The 25446-nt window shown below is 39.6% G+C and overlaps 1 protein-coding gene across 4 annotated transcripts in view; it reads right to left on the bottom strand.

Annotated features, from left to right (window-relative positions):
* Nucleotides 1-1014: 1014 nt before the first annotated feature.
* Nucleotides 1015-25446, bottom strand: part of PARP11 (poly(ADP-ribose) polymerase family member 11) — a 69221-nt gene continuing 44789 nt past the window's right edge. For 3 of the 4 annotated variants that reach the window (XM_086714285.1, XM_086714283.1, XM_025930427.2), the window contains 7 exons: nucleotides 22696-22824; nucleotides 21505-21625; nucleotides 18252-18327; nucleotides 15062-15134; nucleotides 14853-14983; nucleotides 5507-5658; nucleotides 1015-3983 (listed from right to left, as the gene is read on the bottom strand). In XM_086714285.1, coding sequence (XP_086570411.1) covers nucleotides 3667-3983; nucleotides 5507-5658; nucleotides 14853-14983; nucleotides 15062-15134; nucleotides 18252-18327; nucleotides 21505-21625; nucleotides 22696-22821 — 996 coding nt within the window. In that variant the 5' untranslated portion in view covers nucleotides 22822-22824 and the 3' untranslated portion in view covers nucleotides 1015-3666. Of the gene's footprint in view, nucleotides 3984-5506; nucleotides 5659-14852; nucleotides 14984-15061; nucleotides 15135-18251; nucleotides 18328-21504; nucleotides 21626-22695; nucleotides 22825-24647; nucleotides 24762-25446 lie in introns of all 4 variants that reach the window. The other variant, XM_086714284.1, reaches the window with a different exon arrangement.

Raw genomic sequence — 25446 nt, 5'->3', positions numbered from 1 at the left:
GGGTAAAAATAAGTACAATCCTTTTGCTCAAGTTCCTAATGAAAACTAATATTTGACAAGGCTTTGTTTGCTTTTCCTTTCCTGGCTATTTTCCATTCCCTTTTATTTTTCCTCTTTACAAGTACAGAATGTGTAATTTCATCTAGAAATAGACTCTTGGTTTTAAACAAAATACGTTTATCTAAAAGCAAACAATATCCTTCTCCAAGGAGAACGGACGGCGTGAGGCTACGGTGTAACCAGGGCCGCTGACAGACTGTTCCCAGTGCTACTCCTGGTGACCTGGGAGGCGACCCCACGTCCCGGATGGCCTAGGAACAAAACTTGGAAAGATGTCACATTTCTACATCATCGAAGTTGCATTTTTATCACACTGAGCCTTGACAGTAGGCCAACATGTACACAGACTGCGACATGATTTTAGTGAACAGAAAACCTGATTTGTTTGCACAAGTAGCCTTGATCATTCCTCTAACATTAAGGCAGCTTTGGATAGCTCCCCCCTTTTTCTTTTTTCTTTTCCTTTCTTTTTTCTCCTTTTCTTTTTTTTTTTTTTTTTGCCAACATAAGCTTGAAATGAAATGTCTAACTTGCTTCACAACTTACTGTGGACACACACACACTTCACACTTACTGTGGTTGGAGATTAGGTGAATTGCAGGAGGCATGTGCCTCAGGTGAATGTAGACTCGCCCTCCAGAATGGCTCCTCTGAGGCAGGGGAGCACCCTGAGAGTAAAGGACACTGTCTGTAGGCACTTGGCCTTGACTGCTTTTGGAATTTTCAATAGCAGAGTAAATGATTTTCCCAGATTATTTGATTAGCTATTGCTCATGATGACTTAAACCAAGAACAAGAGACTTGTCCCATCTGTAAGTGCGTTACATAAGGGTTAGAGGTAACAAACTTCTTGAGGGTCGAGTTTGAGCTACAAATGTAGGCTTAAGTAATGCAAGGTGGAAATGAGACGCAGAAATCATAGAAACAAATATATGGCATACACAGACAACTGAGCCCTGCTACGGAAAGCTTTAATCACCACATGTAAAAACAATACATTCACATATCAAAAATGGCTCCAAATGCTTTATCATCACCGTAACAGTCTAGAAATGAAAGTTGCACTAATTAAAAAAAAAAAAAGCCTTCCTGTTCATAACCACAAGATTTTGAAACTGTTTCTCATAAACACATTTTTTTTTTTACCCTGAGACTGATGTCACCAAAGAGAAAAAGAAAAGTCGCGATCAGCTGGAATTTACTCAACATAGACTTTTAAAAGTCATTTATTCATTAATCTGGAATAGGTTCTCTTTACTCTCTCCACACATACTACGTGAGGACAAGAGGAAAAGGTGGCAGATGGTTGTGTCCAGTCTGTTTATATACTAATTACGATTCCTCAACTCAATCTATTGACCAAAACAGAATTTTAACATCAATTAATGCTACACTATCACACTGAAAAAATTTATCAAAATCAGCTCTTTCTTATAAAAGGAGAGTTGGACTACATTGTCAGACAAGAGGAAAAGAATCCTCTCTTACAATGTTGCAATGCACTCTACTTACTACATGTGAGCCAGCTAGGGAAGTTCAGAGTTCAGACAGACTGCCTTGCAAACCTCAAGTCAGGGCTCTCGGTCACACCTTCAGATAAGGTCTGCACAAGAAGAACCCCCAAATGCTACAACACTTAGTCCTTTCGAGTGATGGGAAGGGCAATCGTGTTAAACTGAAAACAAGACATCCATGTTGAAGTGGGGGTCACCATAGCATTTTGTGTGTGTGTAAATAACAAATACATGGAACAAAAAGATTTTCAAAATCGGAATTCCTGATGTCTCTAGTTGTTTTCTGGTGAATGAGTCTAGAGCCTCTCACAAGGTTGTCTAGGGACTTTTCCTCCAATTATTTCCATAATAACCTCTGTGTGTTTCTAAAATGGGCTCTTCCTAAATACTCACAGCATTTCATGGGAGCTGGCTGCTAGGGTGTGCAGCTGGGTCAGGAAGTCTTTGTTGCTGCTTGGTTTCAGAGTGTCCTACGTAACAGTTTCCTGTGTACTACTTACTGTGAATTGCCCAGTTACATGTACTCTGGGCTACAATAAATCTGGGGATTTATGGCAGTTAAAGAATTACCATGCCTAATCTTGCTCCATTCTCTTTATTTTTATTATTTCTAGATATCTTCCCAATTCAAATGATTGAAACGAGGCACACAGGCCTGGGCACTTACTGGCTTTTTCCTGAGAAGTTAAGTTATGTTCACAACCTCTCGGCCAAAACTGAATGAGGATAATGGGAAGAGAATTCACTATTATACTGAGTTAGGAAACGGTTTTCTGGCCAGGCTTGATACAAGTGTATTCTTTTTTTCAGGAAGAACCATGGACAATCAAGGTTGGGACACAGCGATCATCTGGCCGATTCCCCCATCTGATACCTGAACTCTGGTATGACATTTCTGCCAAGGTGTTGTCTAGTCTCTGCCAGACTATCTACAGGGGCGGGAAGCTGTTCCAACATTGCCTATTCTTCTTCAGAATAGAATAATAGCAAAATAGATGAAACAGGTACACAAAGTTGTATTAGGCGTGATTATAAATTGTATCTAACTGTTCAAGAGCTTGCAGATTGTCATTCTGCTACTCAAAACAAAGGGATTTCACTTTGAAGGTGCAATAAACACTGTGTGCAGCAAGTCCTGCAACCAGAGTTCAAGAGCCCCGGTGGATGAATTGTGGGCTAACTGCCCTCTGCAGTTGTCAACGTGGGAACAAGAGAATGAGACGGCAGCCTGCCCTCCAGACGCAATCAGAAGCAGGACACTCTACCTTGACTTTCTCCCTCTGGCTGGTCTGGCAGCACTGTAAATAATGGCTTTATTTCTGAGTTCTCTCAAGGTACTCAGACTGCCTCAGGGTTTAAAATTCCCACTTCAGGGGGTGCCTGGGTGGCTCAGTCGGTTAAGTGTCCAACTTTGGCTCAGGTCATAATCTTGTGGTTCATGAGTTCAAGCCCCACGTCGGGCTCTGTGATGACAGCTCAGAGCCTGGAGCCTGCTTCAGATTCTGTGTCTCCCTCTATCTGCCCCTCCCCTGCTCATGCCCTCTTTCTCTCTCTCTCTCTCTCTCTCTCTCTCCCCCTTTCTCTCTCTCAAATAATAAATAAACATTAAAAAAAATTAAAATTCCCACTTCAGAAGACCAACAAAGGCAACATATTGATTGGTGGACAATACTCTCAGAATTCAACTTACAAAGGATCAATTCTTCTGAAGGGACACAGTTATGTCTGTTTTTTTTTTATTTTTTCAACATATATATGAATAAATAGAACACACATGTAAACTTTACAGACTCTGAATGATCATGTTAATTGAGACCCAGCTGATTCAGTTTCGAGTGCTATCTTTCACCTCTGTGTTAAAATGGCAATGGTTATCAATCTTTAACAGACAAGACTACGAGCAACAGACAAAAACAGAACAACAAAAAAACCAACCTTCAAGTCAGTATGCCTTTTTATATGGACGCCACTTTTTTCCATATCTGTTTCAAAAGTATCAGATAGTGAACATTTAGTGGCTAGATGACAGGAGAGCAAATCTTCCTGCAAAACAGACTAGAACTTCCTTGACCACTGAGATTTGGAAGTGAAATCAATAAAAATCTATCAAGTACTCAGGGTAGATCTGGTTGGCGTCAAACACCACAAAGATCTTTGGGTTCCAGGTATCATCCACACAGCTGTCGTATAAATTCACATAGCTCCCGTCTTTGGAAGGAGGCCGCATGTATTTGGAGTCTCCGTTTATGTAATCCCCAATTAGCACTCGAGCAAGAAACATAGATTTATACGTTCTGAACAGATGCCGCTGTTGCAGGCTGACGCCATGAATTTGGAATGTGTTTCCGTGCTTTATGTCATCTTTGCAGAAGCGACTGGAGTAAGCAGCATCTCTAGCAAAATAGGTTCCTTAAACAAAAAGGACCAGAAGAAGCCAAGATTACTCTGAAGAATATAGGAAACACAAGCAAAAACACTCTAATTGTTAGGGGAGCAGACACGTGGAATCGTATAACAAAAGGAGATGTGGAATGTCCTTGTCTGCAGATCTTTAAGGAAAGAACAGAAAGCACATGCTGTGGACCACCCCACAGATAGATTTGTTACACAGACCATTCCCCACCACCGACACCCTCCCCCGCTCCCACCAAAACAGAGCTATCAGTCTTCTATTTTCAAAAGAAAGCTTCTAGAGAAATCCAGTACGTAAGACAGATACAGTCTGTTTCCGTGACTAAAAGTAAGGCAAGGCCTGAGTTTTACCTGCTTGAATCTCCCTCCCATTTCTATTTCCCTCCAGCACTTTCCTCAGCCCACTGCCCTTGGCCAGCATTCACCAAGCTCTGCAGAGCGCAGTGGGAACTACTGGTCCATGGAGATTATTTCAAAACCCAAGAAACCACATTTCTATGATATGGGGTAGCAAATCAATAATATTTCTGGAGATAGTAACCACCCCACAACCACAAAGAGATCTCTGAAGAGTGCAACACTATTCACATCTGAGCACTCCCAAAGTACAATTTCACAGAGGTTCATCGCCTACATGTGAAAAGTCAATGAAGCATCAAATCTTCCCAAACGGTAGGCCTAGGAGACTGACATCGTGAAGGGAATATTTACTCTAAAATGTTTGGGAAACGAATCACAAAGTCTCAGGTTACCCAGTGCTGACAGGATTTATGGTAACGCTTTTCTAATCCTCTTACAGTCAGATCAATGGGATGACCTTTTCAGGAGTTACTTTAAAAATTAATTTACTCTTTAAAAATGTAGCATATCTTGATCCTAAGTGGTAGCCAGCTCTCTCGCTGGAGATAAGGTACAAAGTAAGGGCCAGAAAAATAAACATTCACCCCTACTTTTTCTCCTCATTTCTCACCTTAATTTGCTTGAGTAGTAGGTATAAATTTGAGAGCCTGGACTTTCACAGTATTAGAAAAAAACGTGAGGAGTTCCCCCATTACTCCTTATTGCTCATTAATATCCTTACCTATCATTTTCTAAAAAACAAAATGAACAGAAAATACTAGTACCTAGACCTGGGTACAATGTGATCAATTTATTTTATAGTTCTTTATACATTGGACATAAAACGGTTTGGTATACACTCATACCTGTATAGGATTTATACATGGAAATTAAATGTAATGCAAAAATCAGCCAATACAGACATGCTGTCCCATCTGAATGACTAGGACTTGGGGAGCTACTTAATCTGGTAGAGGTGTCAAAGTCTTACTTCTACCTTGTACATGCAGGAGGTGGCTTTTCCGTGGCTCAGAAACTCTGAGGGTGTGCCAGGAACCTAGTACAGTTTAACTTTTAACTTAATGACTATCAAACTCCTGAATTATGAAACAATCAATTATCTCTAAAGAGATGAGATTGTCTCCTAGGACTCAAACTGGGCCTGGAATTCTGATAATTACCTTTCCCAAAGACAGCACCATGTATACCATTTATTCTCCAATCGAAGTTATGAATGCAAATTGCTTCCACAAATTCACTGCTGGTACCATGAAAGAGCATCTGTTCATTAATCTGAGGCACGCCTCGTTTTTTCTTGAGCTGAGCCTTTTTCCTAAGCACAGAATACACATAGGCATAAAACACACAGAGAGATAGACCATAAGTGGCATTTATTAATTTTCAGAAGAGCCAAGTTCAATAACGAAGGGTAAAACAGAAAAGACTTCTTTAACATAAATCATAGGTGGTGAAAACAGCTCTGGAAAAGAAATAACCTCAAATGCTCTTGGACACATAATCATCTTACCAAAAATTATTAGTTAAAATTGAGACTTAAGGTTGAAAATTATACTCAAAACTATAGAGATATCCCAGATGATGCCCCATCATAGTCAAGGTAACTGAATGCCTAAGCCAGCCACGCTTTCTAGATGCCTAAAAATGACACGATAAACAACGAAATAATATAAACTTCAGAGAGTCTTTAAACAGTGCATTCCTTGAGCAGGGACCATGCCTTAATCTTTTTATCTCCAGAGACTAGAATATGTTGGTTGGATTGAACTGAATTTTGAATCGTAGGGCTGGAAGGAACATTAACCCATCTAGTTCAACACACTTCCCAGTGAACAAATCTCTTCCAACATATAAAAAGATATTCAGTGCAAGACTGATTGTAACAGTAAAAAACAAACAAACTAAAAACAGCCTAAAATTCTTTCATAGAAAAATGAATAATTATATATCCATACCTTAAAGTTAAAATAAACCAGATCTACATGTACTAGACAACTCTTGAAAAATAATGTTGAATGTAAAAGGAATGTTGCAGAAAGAGACAAATGACTCAATACTGTATATTGCATATGAACACATATAGGTAGTAAAAAATATAAAAACATGGACAAGAAGGTAGAACACCAGCCTCAGGAGGAAAGCAGAACAGGAAGGGGATGGGATAAACACTTCCACTGTATTTGTAATGTTTGTATCTTTAAAAAAGCCCAAACAATACATATGCACTCCTATGTTTATCGCAGCATTATTTATAATAACTAAGATATGGAAGCAGCCCAAGTGTCCATTGATAGGCAAATGGATAAAGAAGATGTGGTGTATACACACACACACACACACACACACACACACACACACACACACACAGTGTAATATTAAGCAGCCATAAAAAAGAATGAGATCTTGCCATCTGCAACAACATGGATAGACCTAGAGGGTATTATGCTAAGTGAAATAAGTCAGACTGAGAAAGACAAATATCATATGATCTCACTCACATGTGGAATCTAAAACAAATGTATAAACAAAAAAAAAAAAAACATAATCAGACCTATAAATACAGAGAACAAACTGATGGTTGCCAGAGGGCAGGGGGTTAGGGGGCCGGGCAAAATGGGTGAAGGGGAGAGGGAAACACAGGCTTCCAGTCATGGAATGAATAAGTCACAGGAATAAAAGACACAGAATAGGGAATATGGCCAATGATATTGTAATAGCCTTGTATGGTGACAGATGGTAGCTATACTTGTGGTGAGCAGGGTATTGTATACAGAGAAGTTGAATCGTCATGCTGTATGCCTAAAACTACTGTAACACTGTACATCAACTATACTCAAATAAAAATAAATAACAACAAATAAACATAAAACTAAACAGTCATGGAGATGAAAAGCACAGCACAGGGAGTAGAGTCAATGATATTGTGATAACACTACAGTGACCAATGGGAATACATGTATTTTGATGAGCAGCGAGTCACGTGTAGAATTGTTGAATCACTATGTTGTACACCCGAAACTAATACAACACTGTGTGTCAACTAAACTTCAGTAATAAAAATAAATTTAAAAAATACACTAAAAAATGAAAAAGCCCACATACAAAAATGAAGAAAATATTAAAAAATGTAACAAATATCAAAATGTTAAATCTCATTGTCAGGTACAAGGGTGTCTGTGAACTAACTGCAGCATTTCCATATTTCTATGAAATACTTCATAGAAAAGAGATCTTAAAAATTTAAAAATCCCCTCCCCTCATTATATCTCTGATAAATAGCTACTTAACATCTGCTTCAATTCATTCCAGTACACACTTTGCACGACAGCACAACTCTCTGTGATCAGCTAGAATGGTTAGGAAGTACGTTGCCCGCAATACTGAACCAAAATCTGCCTTCTTGTTAATGTCCACTGATTGGTCCCAGTAATTCTCTCCTGAACACAGAACAACTCCAATCACTTATATGTAACAACTCTGTGATTCTCCAAAATATAACCAATGAACACCAACCTAGGCTTTCTTCTAGAGGTTAAACATCCATTCCCTCAACTATTCTCAGAGGGCACGGCTTCCAGGCCTTTTTCTATCCTGGACAGCCTTTAGTTGACAAGAGTCTGCTGGATACCTTCTAATTTATAAATGTTGGTAAGAAATAGAAAAAGTCCAGATACCATCAGCCAGCACGGCTCTCCTGGTGTACCACCGAGTTCATTTTGCAGCAGAGGCGTGAATTTGTAGTCACTCAAAACACAATTCTGTACTCACTCAGAACCTCCAAGACTTTCTCAAACCGATCTCTTTTTGGCTTCCTATATTTGTACAACTGATTTATAAACCTAATGTAGTAGGTTCATTTCGATTAAACTTGATATAGTAATTTTTTTAAATACATAATTGATAATCAACATGCAGGTTAGTGACTATGTGGGGGAATGGTACTTGCATTTAAACGAGAGAAATGGTGGGGCACCTGGGTGGCTCAGTTGGCTGAGGGTCCAACTCTTGATTTTGGCTCAGGTCATGATCTCACAGTGAGTTCGAGCCCCACACAGTGCAGAGTCTGCTTGGGATTCTCTCTGCCCCTCACCCTCTCGTTCTCCCTCTCTCTCAAATTAAATAAACTTTTTAAAAGCAACAGAAATGGAAATGGTCTCAAGAGTCATTTGACAATATGTATCAAAACTTCAAGGGTGCCTGGGTGGCTCAGTTGGTTAAGTGTCCAACTCTTGATTTTGGCTCAGGTCATGATTTCATGGTTTCGTGAATTCAAGCCCAGCATTGGGCTCTGCACTGGCAGCATGGAGTCTGCTTGGGATTCTCTCCCTCTCTCTTTCTGCCCCTCCCCTACTCTTGCTGTCTCTGTCGTTCTCCAAATAAATAAGCAAAATTAAAAAAAAAACAAACTTCAATGTATATGCTTTGATCTACTGGTGATGGTCTTTCAGATCATTAAGCATGGTGTTAGAAGGATGTGCATGAAACAAATATTTACTTCAGAAAAACCCAGCATGTTTTCACTACGAACAAATTTGCTGACTTTCTTTTTTAGAACTTTAGGTACTGACTTTCGTCTTTTTTCTTATGATACACATTTGTTGCTGTTCTAAGCAAGGAAAAAAATCTTAAAAAAAAAAAAGATAATATAATTTGTTTTGACAAATTTGTTTCAATCTTCCAAAGTCTTTCTACTCATGATTCATTTACACAACAAATAAGCTACCCTTTCTAGTTTTAAAGCTTTCTTTTTTTTTTTTTTTTAATTTTTTTTTTTTAACGTTTATTTATTTTTTTGGGACAGAGAGAGACAGAGCATGAACGGGGGAGGGGCAGAGAGAGAGGGAGACACAGAATCGGAAACAGGCTCCAGGCTCCGAGCCATCAGCCCAGAGCCTGACGCGGGGCTCGAACTCACGGACCGCGAAATCGTGACCTGGCTGAAGTCGGACGCTTAACCGACTGCGCCACCCAGGCGCCCCCAGTTTTAAAGCTTTCACAAGCGTGATAAGCAAGCCTTCTACATTTCTATCCAAATTAACAATCGAAATGTTGAGGGTCTCAAGAAGAAAGCATGCATGCCACTCAAGTTACTCTCTGCCCAATACTTATAACTGGGTATTAGTTTTTCTCTTCGAACTACTACTGGCATACATCTATCTTGCCTCCAGCATAAGCACCTTTGTCAACCATATTGTAGAAATCAAGTTGCATTGTCTAAGGGGCTCAGCTGTCTACCACTATGGTAATCCTCTTAGTTAGCTGGGCACGGCACTAGTGAATTCGTACTCTTTTTCCCCAAGTAAATATTTGTTTAGTATACATCTTTCTAAGGTCAAGCTTTACCATCTGTAATGACTAGAATGCACTTCAAAATCAGGATATTCACTCATTAATTTCTTTTAGAAATTAAAATAATTTCTAATTTGAAAATTCACTTGAGTCTCTCTTAGTGTGAGCATTGAAAATCTGCTGAGTCACTGGATTGGATGTGGCATATACCAGTTGAAGGCAGAGGTGGGGGTGGGGGGGCAAAGCTTTGCATCCCCACAGCATAATTTATCCTAGTGCCAACTACTAAGGCACCCATGAAATGTGCAGCCTCACATACTATGGCTTTGGGGTTCCAGAAAGGTTCACATTGAACTCTAGGACCTCTTGGGCTGCAGCTAAACCTTTGGGAAACATCATAGGACTCAAGCTACACTAAGTTCTTCACAACCCTGCCCTCCTATGCCCAACCCCACAGTCATTTCTGAACTTACAGAAAATACTGCAGCACCTACTTCTTGAAGGTATCTTACAATTACCCACCGTCTCAGGGACTAGGGTGCCAAAAGGGCTAAGTTGCCATGCGTCCTGAATTGCAACAGGAATATCTTCATGCTCCAGATTGAAGGAAGTTCGCCTAGGTTCAGACCAGTGGTTCTCCATCCTGGCTGCTGATTCTCCATCAGAATCACTTGCAGAACTTTTGAAAGGTAAAAGTGTCAGAACACAGAGGCTCTAATTTAGTAGACCCGGGATGGGTGATAGACATTGCCGCATGTTAAAGAGCTCTGCAGGTGATTTGGAGCACCCTCCCCTAAATCCATATTCTTAGTGAGGTAGCAGCTTTCACTGCTCTCATTTCCTTGATGCCGTATCCTGCCCAACCCTGGGTTAACCCAACCACCTTCACTCTCTGCTTTTACATATGGACTGCTGAAATAGATCACACAACATCCCCGTGGTCCCTACTCCAAATTCACATATTCCAACATCAGCTAAACCCTCAGCACTGATGGAAATGCTATGGTCCCCAAGTTAGCTCTTTCTCTCCCATTTTCCATAGTGGTCATTCCAAATCTCCCCTCTTCCCCTATCGCTCTCTCTTATCCACATTCCCTAACCCTTCATTCTCTGTAGGTGACCTCGCTTACTTCACCAAGGACACTTAAAGTTTCAGGAATTCCATAACCTAACCCCTCTCCTCATCCTCTACCTCCACTCATCTATAAACATGACTGGCCCACCCCTGTCTGGCTCCTTCTGTACATTCTAGTAAATTCTCTGAATTCCATGCCATCACACCTCTTTAGGAGCCTAAACGCATCAATTACTCTCCCCTTTCTCTTGTCCTTTAAACTCCCCCTCCCTGGGTTCTTTCCTATTGTAATTTATACATGCTCAGGTCCCTCCCATCTTTAAATTCAAAAATCTTAGCAGAACAAAACAAAGACACCTTTCTTAACTCCATGGTACCCATCTTCTCACATCCCTCCTCCTCTTCACTGCTAAGCTTCTTGGAAGAGCTGTCACATTTGGTGTATACACAGTATAGCATCTACCAACATTGCTCTCATCAAGGGTACCAATGACCTTGTTGCAAAATCCAAAGGACAAATTCAATATCATCTTGTTTGGCATCTCTTTTGTATGTGACCCTGAGGATGAGACCTACTTGCTTAAACTACTCTCTCTCCCTTTGGTTTCTGTGACTCCACCGTATATTGTTTTTCTTCCACTTTCTGTGGTTGTTACTTCTCAGTTTCTTTCTTGAGTTTTCCTCTGTCCATCCCTTGCAGAGTTCAGCCCTTGGTCCTCTTCTTTTCTTAATCTACATACACTTCCTGGTCATCTTATCAATTCTACAGCTTCTACGACCTCACATTTCCTAACAACTCCAAAACTTTTATTTCTAGTCTACACCACTCTCCTGAGCTATGACACATGTACCAACTACTGCTTCCTGCCCATCCTCCCTGAAGACAAAGACCAAAATCTGTTTCTGCCCATATTCCGTTAGTCAACCAAAATGAGTCAGAAACTCTGGAGTTCTCTTTCCCATCTCCTTACCCACACCACTGAATACATTAAATCATGATTCTACATCCTTGATATCTCAAAACCGTCCTCTTCCTCCCAACACAGCACATACCACTTCAGTTCAAGCCACCCAATGTGGCTCAGTTTAATTACTGAAACAATTTCCTAAACTGGTCTCCCTGCTTCTGATTGTGACCCCTTTAAACCAGGGTTTTTCAACCTTGGCACTATTGCCATTTTGGGCTAAATAATTGTTGTGAGAGGCTGTCTTGTGCACTGTAGGATGTTTTGCACCCACGCCTTCTCCCCAGTAGATACCAGTATTAATTCCTCACCCCACCACATGACAATTAAAAGTCATCTCCAGTCATTGACAAATATCCCCTGATGGGCAAAATCACTCCTAACTGAGACCACTGCTTTAGACCCCTTCTCCACAGTACAGCCTGCTAAATTATTTTTCTAAAATGCAAATCATATTGATCATTCTCTTGCTTAAAATTCTATAATGGCTTTCCACAGTCCCGGGAAAAAAAATCCAAACCCCTCAGTTTGATTTATAAGGCCCTGCATGGCCTACTCCTTCAGACTCTCTGACCTCAACTCTGGGTCAGTTCAACTCTGGTAAGGCTACTGAAGAAAATCACACAACTATTCCAATGGCTCTACTGCAAACTCCTCCATGCTCAACCTCCTGACTACCTTTCTACCTTCTTCTCTAACCACTCATCTCAATTTTCATTTTTATTTTGTGATACAATTGTCTGGCTCCTTGTCTAAATTATGGTCCTGTATACTACTATATCCCATGGGTGCCTAGGAAAGTGCATGTCACAAAGTAGGTACTCTGATATATTTATTAGAAGAAAGGAGAGGGGCGCCTGGGTGGCTCAGTCAGTTGGGCGTTCAACTTCAGCTCAGGTCATGATCTCACAGCTCCTGAGTTCGAGTCCCGCATTGTGCTCTGTGCTGACAGCTCAGAGCCTGGAGCCTGCTTCGGATTCTGTGTCTCCCTCTCCCTCTGCTCCTCCCCTGCTCACCCTCTGTATCTCTCTCTCTCAAAAATAAGTAAACAACAACAAAAAAGTTTTTTTTGAAGAAGAAAGGAGAAAAGTAAAAAACAAGGACTGAGCGACATGGAAATGGATGTCTGACCGCCCGTACGGTGAGTCAGAGGTTATGTGACAACAAGATTGACCAGGATTTTAGTTCTTAATGGAGATGTCAAAATAACAGGTTGTCCTTACTACGAGACCCAGTATTTTCTAATGTCATAGCAGGTGACAGGTTCATTTACCATCACAGATTTCTATAGGCCAACATTACATAAAATCATGAAGGGCGTGAACAGAGTGATACTTTTTCAGTGAAATTCCTAGTGTACAATGTTTAAACATGTGGATTCACTGGTACATTTTTACCACTATGATTAAATTGAGACAACTCTAGTTATGAGTTTAGTTATAACTGAACTCCACTTCAGAGGCCTGATTAAGAATAATGAATTAAGTTTTCATCAGACCATTTTAGAAAAACTCACTTTATTCACTGAGAGAATAAAATTTAAGGGGAGAGAGGCCTCCATCTTCCTCAACAAAAGAATCATGTCAACAAGAACCCAATAAAAGTGAGAATAAACTGAGGGTAGATGGTGGGGGGGGGGGGGGGAGGAAGGTGAGGGTGGGTGATGGGCATTGAGGAGGGCACCTGTTGGGATGAGCACTGGGTGTTGTATGGAAACAATTTGACAATAAATTTCACATTAAAAAAGAAAAAAAAGAACCCAACAAAACCTTCTACACTCAGTTAAACTCATTACTGTCAGAAATAAAAGTTAGCTTGGTCCAAAGACTCAGGACTATAAAGAATACAAGCTGAAACCCCTTATTTTACCATAAACTATTATGACAATAAAACCAGGAATATATTCAGGCCATATTAACTACTTATCAGGAGCATGAAAGAATTCCATGTATCATTACCAAACAAAAGTCAGCCTAATTTTCAAGTATATGCGAATGAAATGAGTTAAGGTCTGTGATTTTCTTTGAAATACTTCAGCAACAACAATAGAAAACAAAAAAGGAAATGGATTATGTGTGGTTAAATATGTTAAGTCAGGATGATGGATACATTATATGATTCATTATATTCATTATATTAGATTCTATTATTTGAAATTTTCCTGAGCCAGTATTAAATGCCTGCTTATATTTAAAAAATTAAAAATCAACTATCATCATAAATTTAATTTAAATATTTAATAAAAACAAATAAAAATTTAATAAAAATATTTCCACTTATAAACCACTTATTTTAAGTAGCATTTGCTATTAAAAAATACAGCACAACAGGTTAATTTGGACAATACATTTAAGTTTTCTGTAATGGACTTTATTTTTAGATGAAGTGCATACTGAGCAATCCAATGGCTCATTTATACCCTAAATTAAGCAGTAAATCTACTACCTAAACTTTGGGCCTAATAAGACATTTGAAAGTATGTTCCACAATGTCCTTCAAAACAAAATAAGCAAATGACTAGAGGCAAGATAGTGTAGTTGCTTTTTAAAAAAATTTCAGCAATGTTGGGGTGCCTGGGTGGCTCAGGTGGTTAAGCGTATGAATCTTGATTTAGGCTCAGGTCATCATGTAACGTTGGTGGGATCGAGCCCCGAGTCAGGCTGTATGCTGGGTGTGGAACCTGCTTGGGATTTTCTCTCCCTTTCCCTCAGCCTCTTCCCGACTGGCACACGCACCCTCCCTCTCTCTAAAAAATAAAAAATAAATAAATGAGTTCAACAATGTTTCCAGAGACTTCTAATTCCACAGACAGGTCTGTACCACCAAAGTAATGTCAACAAAACTAAAGAGCTCCCTAGATTCCCTTCTAATGCAGATTTCAGCCAAGACTGCACAGTTCTGCACCTGGCAAGGAGAGGGGGTCTTTGCCCTTGGGGGTAGTGTCACAGGGCTGGAAGTGAACCTGACCTTCACCTCTAGGGCAGCTCTGTGTCACTCCCCGAGAGTGCTGAGGAGGAGCACTGACAGACAGGGTTGAGATACAAGAGAAACACACAGCGCATCTCCACAGGTGGTACAACACCTGAGGGGCAGTCCGGTTAGACATCTATGTTTTGCTATCTCTAAGACTACAAAGGTCTTAGAGGCCAAAGAGAGGGTTCAGATTGGACACCGTCTCACCTGCAGAAGAACTCCCACAAGTCCAGATTTTGAATTCTCTGAATTCTTTTAATTCTGTGGCGATCCATTGTTTTCCCAAAGAGACTAGCAACTTCATTATACTCATGTGTTTGATTGTGCAAAGGAATAAGCTGGAAAAAGAAGTTTGCATAGTTTTACTGGGGCCCTTTCCGCTCTTCCACAGTGGGGTTCATCAGCTCTGCTCTTACCTGATAGGGCACATCAGTGTTCACGTTCTCCCAGTGCGGGGGCATGGGGATAGCCTCGTTTTCACATATATAACTTTACATAGCAAAAGACAAGACAAAATATTAGAAGCTGTTAATAATCATTGTCAGTGCTTTAATTCCACCTTTTCTCCAAAGCTGAATTTTCATGTCTAGGGCATTGTGACAAACGCAATGAACTGAAGCTCTCGGCTCTTTATTTTCAAATATTTACTGCATGTCTTCTGTGTGCTACTTTTTTAGGTGCGGAATTGAAAACTCTGGTGGAAAACATCCAGTCTTAAATAACATCAAAATTTCACAAACAGTTGTTTAATGCTGTCCTGTTTTTTTTTAAATTGTCACAATTCCCTTAAAATATAAGGAAGATTTTAGATAAAGGAAAGGAATTTCCAAGAAGAAATGAAACTCTCAATTTAAAATCAAAACAGAACACAACCCTCTAAAAGACTGATACTGCCTATCAAATAAAATCCAAACCTCTTGGCAATACATGCAATGTGCTTCAAGCTCTAACTCACACCTAAGCCATTCTCTGTTTACTGCCCTCTCTTCCCCATACACAGCCTGTATTAATTCACCCAGTGAAGCCAGCGAAACTTTGAAAAACCTGCCCACCAAGTTGAAGCCACTGGATGTAAACACAGAAAAAAAGTAAGTTGGAGGGCTTAATGGCAAAAGGTTGAAAAGGACATACTAATCCTCCTTGGGGACTGGAGGTTACTGGAAGAAAGTCATAAATTTCAAGCCTATCTTTAGCTTAATTTCTAAAGCTCATTTTAATTTTTGAAAAGATCCTACAATCATATGATTTGAAAATTAACACATATAAAGAAACAACACATATAAAGAAACAGTGAAAATTAATCTGTCCAATTTTCAACTCTTGCCCCAACTCCAAGTAATCAGTTTTGGTTGTTTTTTTTTTTTTTTTTTTTTTTTTTTTTTTAGTCTTTGGGGGTATTCTTCCAGACTTCTTTAGGTTCACACAAGCCAAATTTTTCACCCACACATAAAATTTACAGGGTTTTTCTGCAGCCATCCCCCCCCCCAACTTAATATGTTCTTAGAGATGTTTCTGCATCAATAGATAGAGAGTAACCTCATTCCCAGCCCCTACCACAGAAACTGGCTCATGCAATACCTACTGGTTGAACAAATGAGTGCAATCTGTTTTGAAGATGCAGAAAATTCCATGGTACCGACATACCATAATTTATGTAACAAGTCCCTTGTTGATGGTATTTAGCATGTCTCTGACTATTTGCTACTGTTAAGAATGCTGCAAAACCACAAATTGATTCTTCTGCCATCTTACCTGTCTACTTGTGTATCTGTATGAGGACATCTGTGAGATGGAATTTCCGGGTCAAAGACTATTATTTAGATTCTGGCAGATACTGTCCAAATGCCCTCTCTGAAGGTTATGCTCATTAACATTACCACCAGAAATGTAGAGAATCCCTACTTCCAACAACCTCTCCAAAAAGGCACATTATCAAACTTTTGAATTTTTGACAATCTGATAGTAAAAAATTGTCTGGTGTAATTTGTACTTCCCTGATTCTGAGTGAGGCCAGATGTTTCTAATGATTTGCTGGTCTTCTACCATTCAGAGATTCTTAGGAGTACTTTATACATTACAGAGATGAGCCCTTTATGATCATGAGTAACAATACTTCTCCCAGTTGTTGCTTGTTTTTTGTTTTTGTTGGTTTTTTTTTTTTTTTTTTTTTTTTTACTTTGCCTGGAGTACCTTTTAGCTATGTAAAAGGGTTTTTTTGTTTGTGTTGTTTTAATTTTTATGTAGACCATAGCCTTAATTAATTGTAATTTCCTGGCCAGTAGGAAATGTGAACTATTCACCTTGTGTAATACACACTTGATATATTCCTGCGTAAATAATTTCTGTATCAACACCCACTTACCAGCATCGCTCTACTGTGGCAGACCTAACTGTTCTCCTCTGCTATTATCCTGCTTATTCTCGTCCATTCTGGTTAATTCTCTCCCTCTCCTGTCTTTGCTCTATGATTTGTATCGTCCGTGACAGAACAAAGTGTTCGGCCCCATAGTGTTGTTGCTTCTCTCCTCCAAAGTATACCAGAAATAATAACGTACAATTACAATAACATTTTCCGTTATTATGTCCCATTTTTTCCCTAGATTACATACCCTTGGGAAGCTAAGAAATTCGTTTATTATATTCCTTGTGCCTAAGAATAAAGATATGATGTGGTGGGTAAGAAAATAATATCCTCCACATTCCACAGCAGTACTAGGGCATTTGTTATAGAAGTGCTTGAATAAACTTTTAAATCAGGATGCTAAAATATAAGCCAAAAGCCTTAAGAAACAGACTGATAGAAACGTAAAGCATTTCTTTCCTTATTTGAATCCTTGTTTCAAAATATCTCCTTGGAAAGAGCAAAGAGGTATCCCTTCCAATTCACATGCTACCATTTTTTTTTTTCTGTTTTATTTTGTTCTTTGAACAGCAATATTTACTTGAGGGACCATGACAGAAAGTAGGAGGTATGCTCTCGAAGATTTTCCCCTTCAATTTCATTCACAGGAATAACAAATACTTACTCTTTTCTGGCATCTACAGCTCTCTTTTAGGGCTGTGTACCGCCAGAGAAACCAAACAGGACAATGTGGGACCCAGAGCCAGGAGCAGAGGGCTGTGCTGCCGTCCCACTGAGCTCACACCTTCTTTAGGTCTCCTTTGGTCATTACAGATTTGGAATCACTCCCAGGGGTTGCCCAATGGGGCTCAGTGGAGGTAGAGAAAAAGGGGGCAAGTGCCTAGGAGTTATAAGTAGCCCATATAACTGGATGGCTCTAGAGTATTTACAAGTTAATTCAAACCTACTTCAGCAAGCTATTTTAAGGATTTATAGCAGAGACCATATGGCATTCTGTGACCATCCTAAAGACATGAAAAATGTAAATACAGAAGGGGAAATGAAGAGCAAAACAGGAAAGGAAACAAGGGCAGACAACCATCATACTGTACTTCATCAACTAATGCAAAATTCAGCCATGAAAAGACCAACATGAAGATCGTTAAATAAGCTACCCAAACATTTTCAGTCTATTTGTGCCTCTGTCAAATACTCAAAAAGAGGAGGAAAGCCCACTCTCTCTATCCCTGTTCTCTTTACAATACCTGAAAGCACTGATAGAAAAGGGGGCTCTTTTTATTAAGCGCTGTTTTCCAGTGATGAGATTCATTTGCTTCATTTCTGTAGGCAAAGACAAAGATATTAGATAGGCGGTAGGGACAGATTGTGCTACAAATAGTCACGAAGATGTGTAGCCACAGCACATGGCGATCCGGAACCATGGCACTTGGGGAGGCGCTGGTGAGCACAGTGTATCAAGGACCCCTTGCCACACATCTATTCATGACATCCTAGGAGCGCTATTCAGGGAACATGGCTTCATCATTCGGTCACACAAAGGATGCTAGGCTCAGACTGCTAAGTACACAGGGTCCGTACCTTTCTGTAGCACACTTAAGTTTAAGCTGATTCTACGGTGCAAGACTTAGGAAAATAAAGAGTATTAGAAAGAGAATAAAATTATAGTACCGAATCTTCTGGTCAGTTTATGAAATGGGAAGTGTACTTTGATTGCTCCAAAAATTTGGGGAATGATAAAAAGATACACTACCACTATAAAACTGAAAGAATTCACAGAATTTCAAAAATTGGTACATTTCTGGCCTTCTCTACACCATATACCAAAACCAACAATAGAAAATCTAGCTAGACTAAATACGTGCTTCTTCAAGAGGTTCTGGTGAGGTAAGACTAATAACTAACTGGAAGTGTCATCTTCTCTCTTCTGTGCCTTAGCTGTGGCACTGTTACCAGATCCATGTCTTCGTTCCCACAAAGTTTAGTGCTGAGGCTTACTTTGAGGTCCCAGTCAGTGTATCTTATCTAATTGGCATCATTCCATTCCAAAATAAAGAGCTTCGCCCATCCAGGCAAATGCTGTAAAATATAGAGTGTGCCCTGCCCTTTTCAGATTCCCCTAGGTTCTGCACACACACTGGCATCACCGCTGTGCAGGAAAAAGCAAGATCACCTCAGCACAGGAGGCAAAGGCTGCAGGGTCTTCTACTACCTCACTCTGAGTTTCCTCTTCACCATTTTTACCAAGAGCACCTGAGTCAGCTTATGGCAAAACAGTTGGAGCTAATTTTGCAAATAGTACATTCGAAATACTGATGATACCTTTGATGCAGTATCATCATATAGAGGGGCTGGTGGAATTAAATGATTGAATGTGACTCCTATTCTTTGATAAAGACATTTTTTAACAAACTGTATGGTCTGAGAGAAAGCTCTCCCCAAAATACAGTTTATTAGCAAATATTCTTTCAGAAACGTATGGCTTGCTGAATTAAATGTGTTGATAAACTTCATCCTCTACATGAAGCGTGATGTGTGTGCATATCACTACGTCCTAGTATTGCTTCAAACTGGCACTTGTACACAAGATGTCTGAAAGGTCTAGCGAATACCTTCTGTCTACACTGCAGCAAAAAGACAAATGTCAGGGCCCTTGAAGGCAGCCTATTTAGCTAATGTCATAAAAAAGCAGTTATGGGTTAGTTGGGAAGAAGAATATAATGGTTTAAATTCTCAATAATAAAATAAAAACTTTGGGGGGACAATAATGATTAGAGATTTGGTTGCATCTATCTCTTACTGGACAAATCCCCTTTACCATTTCTGGGCCTTAGTTCATCCAAGGGAATTTTCTTAGGTGTCACCACCCGCCCACACCACAACACAACACAACTCTGCCATAAAGACACTACTCATAGGCCAAAATGAACAAATCAGGAGACTATAGATGCTAGAGAGGATGTGGAGAAATGGGAACCTTCTTGCACTGTTGGTCGGAATGTAAACTGGGGCAGCCGCTCTGGAAAACAGTGTGGAAGTTCCTAAAAAAATTAAAAATAGAACTACCCTATGACCCAGCAATAGCACTGCTAGGAATCTACGCAAGGGATACAGGAGTGCTGATGCATAGGGGCACTTGTACTCCAATGATCATAGCAGCACTTTCAACAATAGCCAAATTATGGAAAGAGCCTAATTGTCCATCAACTGACAAATGGATAAAGAAGATGGGGTTTATATATACAATGGAATACCACTTGGCAATGAGAAAGAATGAAATCTGGCCATTTGTAGCAACATGGATGGAACTGGAGAGTGTTATGCTAAGTGAAATAAGTCAGGCAGAGAAAGACAGATACCATATGTTTTCACTCATATGTGGATCCTGAGAAACTTAACAGAAGACCAGGGGAAGGGGGAGGGGCAGGGGGGAAGTTACAGAGAGGGAAGGAGGCAAACCATAAGAGACTCTTAAATACTTGAGAACAAATTGAGGGTTGATGGGGGGTGGGGGAGAGGGGAAAGTGGGTTATGGGCATTGAGGAGGGCACCTTTTGGGATAAGCACTACGTGTTGTATGCAAACCAATTTGACAATAAAATATATATAAAGAACAACAACAACAACAACAAAAAGACACTACTCATAGAAACTAGGACGGAACATCTATATGACTGAACCACGTGGCAGCCAAAATATGCTTTATTAAGAAAGCCTTCCAGAGCACCTGGCTGGCTCAGTCAGTACAGCATGTGACTCCTGACCTTGGAGTTGTATGTTTGAGCCCCACATTGGGTGGAGAGGTTAATTAAAAATAAAACCTTAAAAAACAAAAAGGCTTCCCTTCTAGGTCTTGTATGCCTCTATGCCACAAACAGCTGAAACCAACAGCTTGAAACTAAAAGAGTTGAATCCGACAGGTTTTTCATGGGATATCTAAAACCATGCCCATAGATCATGGATGAAATCCAAAGTAGGACTGATTTCCAGATTAGCTGGCTGTTCTGTGAAAGAGCCAATGAAATCAGAAAATGGCAAAAGGCAACATCCATTAAAGAAATAGTTTTCTGGTAAAGACACTAAGAGATGGGTCGTTCAGCTGAACTTTGGTCTTAAAACTATCACCAGCTACCTATGACTTTGTTACTTAACCTCTCAGATGGATCCTTAAAATACAAAGATTCCCAGATATTTCAATGATGAACAAAACAACAGCTAAAAAGTGTTTTGTGTTCCTTAGAGGAAAACTGTTACATAAGCTCAAAAGATATGACAATCTCCATACATGTTAGTATTGATAAGCATACAAATATTCCTTTACAAAAGGTAATGTTGTGCAAGATTTTAAATCTTGAATTTTTATAGAGAGATTTTTGTGTATGACAAAAAGGATTTATTTCACTAGGCACAAATATATTAACTAATTCTCATCTTCACAACTGTAGATTTTACTGTATCAATATGCTAAAAACACACAACTATTAGGGGAAAAAAACATACCTGCAAAGTCTATCTTGTAGCTGAATTTGGAAGTAGTAAAAGAAATGGCGCCACAAGGGTTTGTTTTGAAGCTTTTTTCGATATCTTCACTGCTAACTGTACACTGAATGTTGGTGTCCGGCTTTAAGACAAACCAGAGAGTGTCATTTACCAGCTGTTCATGTCAATGACTTGGCCACAGAGGCGGTTCTGTGGCCACAGAGACAGAGACTGGCGTGATGAGGGGAACTGACTGAGCGCCTGTTCTAGTTCCCACACACAGGGAGAATCACGGCTAAGCAAGCGTGTGCGAAACGGTGTAAGGACTTCCAGCTAAGAAACTCCAGCAACTGGTGAGAATCCCTCTCTCCAGACTGTTACAATTTCTACAAATGATTACAATAATTACAACTTCCTAACCGGCTCAACTTAAATCTTCTTTAGGTAGGCTTCTAAGTAAAGAAAGACCACCAAGCTTCTGGGTACTGGCTGAAATTCACTAGCCGTGACTCTGGACAGATTCCGTTAGCCTTTCTGAGTTTTGCTCTCTTTGACCATGAGACAGAGTGTTAACATCTGCTTCAGAGCTGCTGTGAGGCTAAAGTAGAAAATATACCTGCAACATCTAACATAATACCTGGCGGACACAAGGTGCTTAATATGGGCTTGCTCTCTTCCCCTCCTCCTCGTTCACCAAATGGAACTTGGAGTTGTTCAGCCATACTGAGACTATGTAACTCAGTCACACTCGCCTCTGTACACACAGTGAACTCGCACTGCTTCTTCTAAATACATGATTGAGGGGCACCTGGGTGGCTCAGTCGGTTGGGCGTCCGACTTCGGCTCAGGTCATGATCTCACGGTCCGTGAGTTTGAGCCCCGCATTGGGCTCTGTGCTGACAGCTCAGGGCCTAGAGCCTGCTTCAGGTTCTGTGTCTCCCTCTCTCTCTGTCCCTCCCCCACTCACGCTCTATCTCTCTCTATCAAAAAAATGAATAAATGTTAAAAAAAAATAAATAAATACATGATTGAGAAAACCTGGGGAAAGGAGAAGGAAAAGGACTAGAAGAATTTCTCACTTTTCTTTTAGTCAAGCTACCTGATTTCCTTAAGGTTTGATTTCCTTCCAGGTCTGCACTGCTACTTTGTGCGTCAGCAAAGTGATGCTGAGTGAAGGGGATGCCCTTGTGCTACATTCTGGAAAGGAGGTACCTGAAACATGTGCCACTTCCCGCACTCCGCCAAGTAAAACCAGCCCCACTGGGTGTCTGACGTGTCCATCTCATCCATCTCACTATTTGCCGTTCCGGGTAAAAATTCTTCTGCTTTGTGAAACATCTCCTGAAAAGCCAGAAAGGGGCAGAAGAAGAAATATACGTTTCTTAACAATCAATGTACTTTTTATACATCTTTTTTCTTCTTACAAAGAACTGTATTCCAAGTGTCCTTACCACGGTGACACTTCAAAAATACCATCCTCTGGGGTGCCTGGGTGGCTCAATCAGTTAAGTGTCCAACTCTTGATTTTGGCTCAGGTCATGATCTCATCATTTGTAAGATTGAGCCTCACATCAAGGCTCTGCACTGACAGCATGGAGCCTGTTTGGGATATTCTCTCTCTCTCTCTCTCTCTCTCTCTCTCTCTCTGTCCCCCCTCCCCTGTTTGCACTCTTTTTCCCTCTCTCTCAAAATAAATAAATAAACTTAAAAAAATAAAAGTACCATTTTCCCTGGCATATTGACTCTGAAGACAAACATTTAAAAAGGCTGAATATCACTGCTTAACAAATAAAACAAATAATAATACACTTAAGTAAGATATATCAATGCGCCAATGATTTAAGATATTTCAATATCTATAAGCACTCCAGATTCTCAGTACAGAGCCAAGAAATTTCTGTCTTACCATATGTTCACATATTTGGTCAAAAGAATCCATGTATCACATTAGTTAAAACCAAATACACCTGAGTTTTGTTTTAAACATTCATTACTTCATTTAATGACATGGAAAGATGTTTGCAATCTATAGAGTTAAGTAAAAAGGAAGATTACAATACATAGAAATAGTATAATCCAATTTTAATAAAAAAAATTCATCTATATTTACCCACATGAATGTATTTGGATGTACATGTACGTATGTATATATATACACACACACATACAGGCACGCACACACACAGAAGAAAGTTTGGATATATATACAATTTATCATAGTTTTTTTCTGAGTGTTAGGATAATTTGCAGTAACTCTTATCTAGCTCTTAAAATATGCCAAGCACTAAGTGCCGTACATATAATAGCTCATTTAGGACTCACAACAATCCTGTAAAATAGGTATTATTATCCCAAATTTATAAATGAGGAAACTGGAGCACAGAGAGGTCATACAAAAAGGAAGCCAGGATTCAAACCCAGGCAGTCTGGATCCAGGGCCTGTGCCTGTAACCACCATAATATACTGCTTTGTACTTCATCAATGATGACTTTATAATCATCACCATATCAAGTAACTCATGTACACGTGATCTTTGAAAAGTTTTAAACATTCTTGGGTAGAGACTAGGATGAAGAGAGGGTCACCAGAAAAAGGGCAATGAGGTTAGCCAAAGAAGACTAACTATCTGGAATGTGTCCTCAGGGTTTCTGAATAAATTTAAGTTGCACAATTAATATATGAAAATATTCTCCTTGCAAAAAGTCAAAACATTCAAGATAAAGCTAAAAACGTTTTCGACCATCATCACTTCCATTTCTGATATCTTCTCTCCTTCCTTCCTCAGGGTTAACCAAGACTATCAACTTACTATGTGTGTTTCAGATGTGTGTGTGTGGCGGGGGGGGGGGGGGGGGGTTAACCATATACACACATACAAACATATAGTTATCGGTGATTTGTTAAAAATTGTATTTCCTACAGCTTTGATTTATTTTACAAAGAATATGTAACTACTTGAGTAATTTATAAAACATTTGTTTTAAATTTCATTACTTAAGATGGTCCACCCTGTATCCAGAAGCTGTATAACCTAGGATAAGTTTCTAATTACCTCGTCTAGGCCACAGTTTCTGCTTCATAAAATGGAGATTAAAGGCTCCTTCCTCATTGGGCTCTTGTTAGAAATGAATGAGATAATGCAGTAAAGTACCAAGTACAGTACCTGAGCTCAATGAAGGGGGCTTGTTATTTTTTATTCATGTTTGGAAACTTCTCCAAGGAATGCTTTACGATTATTTTGTGGATTTTTCCTTCATGTTTTAAAGTTGACTGGCTGCTAAGAAATGAAAAATACAACACCCTAGGGTCAAGAGCTTCAGGTACAGTACCCACTATTTGCCTTATACCTTTCAATCAGAAAATAAAGCCAATGGTTTAAAATTTAAGATCAATTGTTCATATTAACTATTCCAGCTCCTGCTCTTTCTTCTATTATCGTTCACATCATTTGTTCGTTCCACTGTGAGAAAGCAAGAATGACCTAAATTTATTTTTTCTTCTGAAAGTAACTCCCAAAATTTAGAAAGATGAGTTTAAAGGTAATAGCTAAGGTAAATATTTGGCTTAGGAGTTCTATCTTTTTTTACTAGAAGAGGGAAATAAAAACAAGAAATGGGAAACAGAAAATACTCTTTACACAGTATACATGCATCACTTGTGCTTTGCTATGTCACACTGTTCCAAAGATCACACTTTAAGCCAGGCTACAAATGTAAGTACTTTACCAAAGTCCTTCCAGAATTTCCTGTCATAAATAGCTTTAGGTGGGACCTAGGACAGACTCATATTTATCCCTATTTTCGAGAGGGCATCACTATAGGCAGGTGCCACCGTAGCGAACATTTCTAAAGCACTTCAAATTCCACAAAATATTTTGTCTTTTACAACCCCACGTGCAGGAAAAGTCACTATCTTCCAATCAAAGCTAGAGAAAAAATCAAGCAGGGAAAATGCAGTTATTT

The sequence above is a fragment of the Puma concolor genome, chromosome B4 (assembly GCF_028749965.1).
Source record: "Puma concolor isolate L17-30 chromosome B4, mPumCon1.1.hap2, whole genome shotgun sequence".
NCBI classification, from domain to species: domain Eukaryota; kingdom Metazoa; phylum Chordata; class Mammalia; order Carnivora; family Felidae; genus Puma; species Puma concolor.
This window is presented reverse-complemented; position numbering and strand designations above follow the sequence as displayed.